We start from the raw sequence: 8,580 nt of genomic DNA, 5'->3' as shown, positions 1-8,580 counted from the left end.
TTAGACTACAGTGATTGGTGAATACTTGTGAATATCGTCACCTGTACTAACTTCTACACTCTACCGGACGAACGCTGTATGTTTGTTCCTGTTGTCATTATTACTACAGCCTTAAGCTGTATCTCCAACCTCAGTGATCTTCAAGTGACAATAACGTTTGGTTATCCCCTTCATCTACTTGCGCTCCGCTTGCCTGTTCGCTCAGGTGTGCTCACTTCTATACCGCAATATCATAGGATACCAATCTCTTACGTTAGTGTAGCTGTGTATCCGTGTTCAAGATGCCACCCGTCAACTGTGGGCTCTGCTATAGATTTGTTGCAACTGAGGAATTATGTAGATTATGTGCTATTGCTACGCATGGGTGGTCCTGCGTGCCTGTTGAAACAGCTACGTGTTGATATTCTTGCGGATTTGATAGTTATAAACTGTTTCGCGTGCGCAAAAAATGCTGGCTTTGCTTATTAGACGTCGAGTGCCACAACTGCTACGTCATCCGCTGGTACTACGAATATTTGTGCGCAACTTGCTTCACTTAGTACTCTTGTGTCTAATTTAAGCTCGAAAATTGACGGCATGGACGTTGCTATGCGGGATGTTTCGCACATAAAGAACAAACTAGGTGATCTAGATGAACTTAAGGTTGACATTCGTGGGTGTCTCAACAAGCTAAACTCCTTAACGGATAACAATGCTGCAGTTGAAGAGACCACTGAAAATTTAACTCGCGAACACAGGGTGCTAGTGGATCGCTTGGAAGCATTTGAAACTCGTTGCTCTGATCACGATAAAGAAATTACTGATAGAATGCATTCTTTGGCAACCCGGTTCTCTAAGCATCCCTGCACTGCCTCGGATATCTCGAATGTCGTTCTGCCTCTTACTGCGCGTATCCGTACTATCGAATATGAGAAATATTGCAGCAATCTTATCATTTCTGGTTTGCCTGAAACGAGTTATCTTAGCGATCACGACACTGTGTTGTTGTTATTTGGGACTCTAAATGTCACCGTCGATAGTACACAGATCACTGAACTCTCACGTGTGCGTAGCACAACCACAACAACAACTACCGACAAACCGAGGATGTTATTCATCGGTCTCTCTTCTTTAGAATTACGTAATGCAGTCTTGACTTCAAAACGCCTTAAAAGTACTCTCACCGCCAAAGAAGTCAATGCTTCTTTTTCTGACTCTCGTATCTATATTAATGAGTATTTACCGTCTGATCTATATAAACTTCTCCGTGCTACTCGGGATGCTGCAAGAACTAAGAATTACCAGGGTTTCTGGGTCCGTAATGGTACGGTTAAAGGTAAAAAAGACAATAACTCGACAATTATAGAGATCAAAAACCTGGAGGACATCGAGCGTTTGCTGTGAAGTTCTGAAACTCCACCGCCAACATCGTCTCAGCTTATTCATCCTGCCTACTCTCTAAATATCTGTCATGTCAATGCTCAGTCTATTGCGGCTCTTTTTGACGAATTCCTTAACTACTTCGGTAATAGTCACTATGATTTAATTTTGATCTCAGAATCATTATTATGTAATGTATGAATATATTGTAATACTTCTTACATTTATACTTACAGGGCCTCAGGCCTAGTATAATAAAATTTGGTCTCTCTCTCTGTCTCTCTCTCTCTGTCTCTCTCTGTCTCTCTCTCTGTCTCTTTCTCTGTCTCTCTCTGTCTCTCTCTGCCTCTCTCTCTCTCTGTCTGTCTCTCTGTCGCTCTCTCTCTCTCTCTCTTCTCCGATATGCCGTAAATGCGATAGCACATGCGTACTAGCTGTGATTTCAAATATAGATTATAATGAGCCAATGAATATTAATAGAGATCGGCGCAGAGAAATAAGAGGAGTGAAGTGAATTATACATTATGAAGTGTTATTTGGAAGGAAGAGTGCTGTTGTGCCGTAACGTCTCGGTGACGAAGGAGTTCGTTCGTGAGGTTAGGGCCAAGGTATTTTTGGGATCGTTGCCGGTTAAGCAGTTGGAACTCGCGTGAATACAACAAAACAGAGAAGGTTTATTGAAACAATCAAGAGTGTTGTACAGTAGGTCGACGTACGTCGACTTGGAAAATATAGGCACCGTTCGGTCTTCCTATTTCCTGTACCGAGTCTACTCCACGAGACCACCTTATCCGTTCGGATTTTAATTGCGGACTGTCGATTTTCGGATGTGCAGCCATAAGCTGGACTTCCGAAAAGTGATGATTGTGCGATTTTCGATTTCCACATATTGGTTGCCAGGCCGCCTTTAGTTCTGACTTAGCGCATTGCTACACGCGTGAACTACTTGGCCTGGCATTTCTCAATGGGGTCAGGAGACTCCCAGCACAACATCCCTCCCCCCTTAAAGAAAATCGCGCAATTTCTACCCGGCGTTCGCCTGTGGTGACCTCGAGTGAAGACTCGATTCTGGTCATTAGCCTAGTGGAGCACAGCTTCCGTGATTATTTTGGGTACAATTCCCTTAATCTAACCGGGGTGTCTGCCCGTAGCATTGGTTCTGTCTTGCGGGTTCTAGTCGGCCCAGCGAAAACGCCTTTCGCGTGCTCTTTCTAATGCCGCTCTGAGGCTATTTGGCCTTGAAACTAGCGGTTCTAACTGGATATTTACCGCGGGCGACACCGAGTTCGGCGTGAGAGCCGGCGTCGTCGGTGTTGAATTATGCTTACGTTTGTAGCACTTGTACACGACAAAACAAACCAATCCTATTGGCGCTATTGTACACAATGAGTAGCATCCTAGATTGTGATAGAATTGTTCTAGGTGTTGGTCGTCCTGGTCCAGGCTTGCCTTAATGCTAGACACTCGCGTCCCGAGGCGCGCTAACTCCTCGGGATTTCGTAGCACTTTAACAAGCTTCACCGTTCCGATATCACTGGTCACTCGCGGGGGGCTAACTTGGTCCATCTCCGATAGTTTGAGATTGAAGGGGGGCAAGTAGTTCTCGTTAGCGACCTGGGTGATGCGTCGGATGATTCTCAAGCTGAAACTCTAGGCGGTTACCGTACATACGCCTACCAAAGCCAATATACCTACGTATCTTAAGGTTTCGTGCGACACGGGGTTTCCGTCGCAGGTAATGCTTATAGATTCGTCGGTGGGCGCTACAAATAACCATTTGCCCGGCTGGCGCATAGTAATCACAAGGACGTGATCGAACGCGATAACCTGCTTTGGACAGTGAAGGCCGTTGCCCGTGTCCATATTCGCGAACGTCAGCACTTCGCACGGCGCTGAGCTCTTCAGAGAAATTGACAGATGCAGGGGATTGCATATATATCTGCTCGCGAAATGTTTACAATCCTTCAATTCCAGGCTGGTCATTCTTAGGAAGTTTCGATTTTCCTGGTCCACAATCACGAGGTCTTCCGAGGTGTCGGGGTAGTAGTAAGCCCCGTTCTCTGACCTCACGGGTATCGGGTATACCTTGCTTATGCATTACCTCTTCTGGCTTATCAACGGAAAGTCGAGTATGACGACGATGGCGTTCCCTTGACTGAAGGCCTTCGTATCGGCTAGTCTCATTAGCGTAGATGCTTCGTTGCGTTCAACTGGTACCGGGAATCCGGTTCCTGTCGGTAAGTGAGGTAGTGCATCAGTGAGGTACTCCGCGAGTTTTCTCGGTGGTAGGACCGCCGCACTCACCTTACCGCTCGCAATCTCAACTAATAGCCAAACCAATTCTTTCACGTCATTCTGTAGTGCCTCTACTATCACGCTTAGGGCGGTGAAGCCCTCATCTAGCCTTTGTTCTTTGATCACTATACTCAGATCTGCCGTCAGTGTAAGGTTTACATGGGCAATGAGTTCTTGGAGAGCCAGTTCGTTGCTCTGCACGTTAGTGAAGGTGTCATTGAAGAGGTGTAATGTGGACTCGCCCACCTGTAATTGGTCCTTCATGCTCTCCTTCAGCGTTCGCTGGTTGGAGCGTATGGCGGCGATTTCTCGGTTGATCCTTTCCGCGTCCGCGGCGTCCATATTTCCGGTGATGGACTCTATAATTGATCCTAACCCGTCGATCAATCCCCTGCGCCTACGCGCTGAATCTGGTTTCACGAGGTCGTGAACCGTTCCCATTCCGTCTTCTATTTTCCGCACCATCCTGGCTACGGAATCAGCAATGGCTGGACAGAGAAGGTCATCTCTTCCTTGTTTCTCGCAGATGTCTAATAGCAGCCGCAAATTCGCGCTGACGTCGGCTTCACGTTTCAATAAGGCCGCGAGATCCATGATAACGGCTAGTCTCCATGTGGCCTTGGCTTCCGATAGGGTTCCGATTTCTTCATAAAATATTCCCGGATTGCTGGCGAACGTGGTTACCGTAAACCCCTTTTCCGTTTCTCTGGTGTTTACGTGGCTTACCGTCAGCAGGACAGTTCTGCAAGAGGAATAGCGTGTTACTTGAAACTGGCCGAATCATGGAATTGCCTATTCAGTGCGATTTCCCTCTTTCTTTAATTCCCCTTCTTCCCTGGTTTCGGTCGTGGCTAACTCTAGGGGGCTCATTCCGTTTTCTTCACTTTCTTCGTGAGGGAGTCGCCGCTGAGCCCGCAATACTACGTCAGGTGGTATGTATCAGCGACCTTTCCCTTTCTGCGTGGGTGCGGCCAACTCGCTGCATCCTCTCTTGACGATTTGCCTATTGCTTCCTTAGGACCAATTGGTGATCCCGACAAGGAGAGACCATCGTTCCCTGATAGAGAGGTTCGCGACGAGAACTCTCAGGAAGGTCTGGCGGAGAAGATACCTGTGTCGGCGGCCGGTCGAGGCTCTGTGGAGCCTCGGCGACTTTGTTGGGGACGAGGACCCCCCGGACTTCCTGGGCCTACGGAGGCTGTTTCGGGACGAGTGCCCGACATGTGGACGAGGGATGTAATTCCACGTTTTAATAAATAGCGTGTGATTGCTGTCACGTGCCGTGTTCTTGGATTTCCATTCGTTCTCCGTCTGTGGCCACCCCGCTTTCTTCTTAGTACTCATTGAAGTTTTTTAGGCGGTATGCGTGAACCAGGATGGTCTTCCGACCCATCTTTATAGTGTAGTTAACCGCCGAATTTCTCGCGATTACTTCGTATGGGCCTATCCACTTCGGGGTCAATTTAGCTGAACGCCCGCGCCATACGGCTTCGTTGTGGAGTAGGACCCTATCTCCAATGCGGTATTCCTGTATTTTCGCGTTCGCGTGGTAGGTCAGTTTAGACCTTTCTTTGGCGTAACGTACGTTAGCCCCGGCTACCGTCCATGCGGCGCGTAGCCTTTCCCTTAGTTCCTGTGCGTAGTAATCTAACGAGTAGGAGTTTCGCGGCTCCTGTTTCACTGCTGCGGGAGCACTGCTTCCCGACTGAACACTAGCGTATACGGTGACAATCCGGTCGCCGTATGAAGCGTAGTATTATAAGTGAACATTGCGTATCGTAGCCATTCATCCCAATTTCCTTGATCCTCGTCTGTGTAGTTCTTAAGATATTCTGTCGAACTGTTGTCCTCTTCTTTACAGGACGATGAGCATTCGCTCTGCTCTGCCGAGCTTCTTTTCATACGGATTTCTGCGCTATCTCTGCCCCAACCACACAGCTTTGTGCAGGGACGTTCAGAGTCCTTCGCGCTTTCTTCTGGCCCTAGGCTGCCGTTCGGCTCGGAGGTTTCCCTCGCCTTCTCCTGAGCCCTTGTCGTAGCGTAAATACGACATAACGCGTCCGCGTTAGTGTTTCTTTTCCCGGCCTTGTACTCCACGTCGAACTCATGTTTCGATAGTTTAATTCTTCATCTCATGAGTCAGGAGCCCGGGTCCTTTACTCCAAACAGCCAAGTCAGCGACTGATGGTCCGTCACGACCTTGAACCGGGTGCCGTAGATATACGGTCGGAACTGTGCTATCGCCCATACGATGGCGAGTAGCTCCTTTTCGGTCGTGGTTTAGTTGATCTCCGCTTTAGACAGCGTTCTGCTTGCGTAGCAGATTGGCAGGTCTTCTCCGACCTTGCCCTGAGACAAGATTGCGCCGATTGCCTTGTCGGACGCATCTGTTGTCACGATAAAAGGCTTCTCAAAGTCCGGATATTGTAAGATCGGTGCTGATGTCAGTGCCTTTTTCAATTCTTCGAACGCGGCATCTCGGATTGCGGTCCATTCGAACTTCGTATCCTTCCGGATAAGTTCGGTGAGAGGCTTGGCGATTTTCGAGAAATCCGTGATGAACTTCCTGTAGTATCCGGCCAAACCCAAGAAGGACTGAACTCCCTTGACATCTTTTGGTACGGGGAATTCTTTTCCCGCTGCGAGTTTCTCTGGATCCGCTCGCACAGCTTCTGCCGAGATAATATGGCCTAGGTAGTGCGTTTCCCTTCGTAGGAACTGGCACTTATCTGGTTGTATGACCAGTTTGGCTTCCTTTAGGCGCTGGAACACCTCTCTCAGGCGAGCGTTGTGCTCTTTTAGGTTGTTTCCGTACACCACTATGTCGTCTAGGCAGACGTAGCATTTTATTCCTTGGAGTCCTGCTAGTACGGAGTTCATTAACCGTTGGAAGGTAGGGGGAGCATTTTTTAGGCCAAAGGGCATCTCTGCCGAGATAATATGGCCTAGGTAGTGCGTTTCCCTTCGTAGGAACTGGCACTTATCTGGTTGTATGACCAGTTTGGCTTCCTTTAGGCGCTGGAACACCTCTCTCAGGCGAGCGTTGTGCTCTTTTAGGTTGTTTCCGTACACCACTATGTCGTCTAGGCTGTCCCTTGATGAATTCCATCCCCAGCAGTCCGTTTACGGTCAATGGTACCTCGTCTGGTACCACGTAAAACCAGTGTTTCACGTCGACGGCTGGGGTTTCGAGGACAACTTCTGCCTTGCACAAGGGCGTGAATTTCTCACCTCCCACACCCTGCAATTCTATGTCGCTATCTTGGATGACGGTATTCGGCTTCAGGCAGCTTTTTTTGATGATGCTGCACTGCGCTCCGGTGTCGGCCTTCAGTGTCAACACTCCTCCGACTGCGTGAGGCGATGCGATGTCGAAATCACTTGTGGATGCGGTATTTAAAGGCAAGGTTACCTGAAATAGTTGCATCGTTCGCTTCGGATTTCTTTCTTTCCCGGGCGAGATTCTCCTGCCTGTTTCCCGATAAGGAGCGTGTTGAGGCTTAAAGTACCTAAGGTTCGCTGACCGGTACTTTCGCGGCTAGAGGACGTTTGACTAGAATCGGGCGCATTAATTTTTTCATCTCTCGTTGCGTACGTGGTGACGTCTTCTCCAGGGTTTTGCTTTAGGGAATTGAACTCTATTTGTAGGGGGGCCAGCGATTTACGCTGCCCATGCAGAGCCTCTAGTTCGTATTTTAATTTGTCTAAGGCGGTGATAGTTTTGTGCTTCAGCTCCCTGGAGGCTTTCCCACTTAACTTACCGCTGAGCACCAATTCCAGCAAAAGTTCGTGGTCCACTTCGGCAACCCTTCTAAATACGGTTTCGCATGACCTTATGAACCCATCTAATTCGTTTGCGTCGCTTTCATCGAAGGTCTTGATGTTTTTCAATGCTAACCCTATATCTAACCGCTGTGGTCCGACGGTCGAGGGTATGCTTCGCCTTTCTCTTGCGGGTTCCGGCCGCCACCTTAAGCTCGGCCTGTTCTTCAGGTCCCGTTCGGCTTCGAGCCGTTCTAGGCGTCTGGTGAGCGCGCTGATCTGGTCTTGTAGGGCGTTTATGAGTTCGTACTCGTCAAAGGCCGATCCCCTTCGCGAAACTACCCCGAACTGAGCATTTAGGCTACCCGAGATAGCCGCCTGTCAACCCGCGGGTAGGCGCCCTGACGGCGAGAGAGTTTGTAGTGCTCTCCTAGCTCTAAAGCTTATATCTCCGACCGCAACTTCTAATCCGGCTACGGCGTTAATGTTTTCCCTATCCAGAAGTGATTCCAACGAGCCTCCCCTACGTAAGGGGCACGGATTAGTATCGCCCGGCATGTGCTGACTCGCGCGGAGTAAGTCAGGGTTTTACCGCGACTAGCTATTTAGAGATAACTATCGGTGAGAATAGTTCCGACTAATAGTCCTGCAAGGGCCCTTTTCTCCTCACTGTTGAGGTGCGCCAGATCGAGTTCACTTTGTAATCGCTCTATTCATCTGGCGCCTCTTTCCGTGATTATAGCGCTTACGCGCAACGTCTCGGCCTTATCACCTTTATAGGCTTTATAAATTGGTAACCGCCACTTACAGGATGATGCTCCACTCCATGGCGTTGACCCTTCGGGATGACGTTGGTAGCTGTCGTTGATCAACTCGTACTCGTCTTGATCCCGGTAGCGGTGATGTCTCGATCCCGCTGTCAGTCGTGGACGTCCTTCCGGGCGTCGTTGACCCTTGGTGTGGTCTCATGTGTCGGCAACGTTTGCGCGATTTCTCTTTGCAAAGACGCTTACCGCGGAGCGTTTTGCCGTCCGTTCCTCGACGTTTCTTGTCGAGCCTGACCTTGTTTCTGATTGAACTACCGCGTGTTGAATCCTACCAAGCTATTTGTCCCAACGAGTGTGTGTCGGGTTCAGCTCTGGGTTTCGTTTACCGTTTCCGGTT

At 49.0% G+C, this 8,580-nt stretch overlaps 2 protein-coding genes across 2 annotated transcripts; one reads left to right on the top strand and one right to left on the bottom strand.

Moving 5' to 3' along the window:
- The first annotated feature begins 576 nt into the window (after positions 1-576).
- Positions 577-1,383, top strand: LOC107273104. Its single transcript, XM_015750932.1, has one exon. The coding sequence runs from the start codon at positions 577-579 to the stop codon at positions 1,381-1,383; it is 807 nt and encodes a 268-aa protein (XP_015606418.1).
- An 892-nt stretch (positions 1,384-2,275) lies between these two features.
- On the bottom strand, positions 2,276-8,534 carry LOC112495161. Its single transcript, XM_025090394.1, has 2 exons — positions 8,225-8,534; positions 2,276-4,396 (listed from the first exon to the last, which is right to left on the bottom strand). The coding sequence occupies exons 1-2, from the start codon at positions 8,383-8,385 to the stop codon at positions 3,457-3,459; spliced, it is 1,101 nt and encodes a 366-aa protein (XP_024946162.1). The 5' UTR covers positions 8,386-8,534; the 3' UTR covers positions 2,276-3,456.
- Between the last annotated feature and the right edge of the window lie 46 nt (positions 8,535-8,580).

This window comes from Cephus cinctus, unplaced genomic scaffold, assembly GCF_000341935.2.
Source record: "Cephus cinctus unplaced genomic scaffold, Ccin1 Ccin1_scaffold1387, whole genome shotgun sequence".
Taxonomy (NCBI): domain Eukaryota; kingdom Metazoa; phylum Arthropoda; class Insecta; order Hymenoptera; family Cephidae; genus Cephus; species Cephus cinctus.
This window is presented reverse-complemented; position numbering and strand designations above follow the sequence as displayed.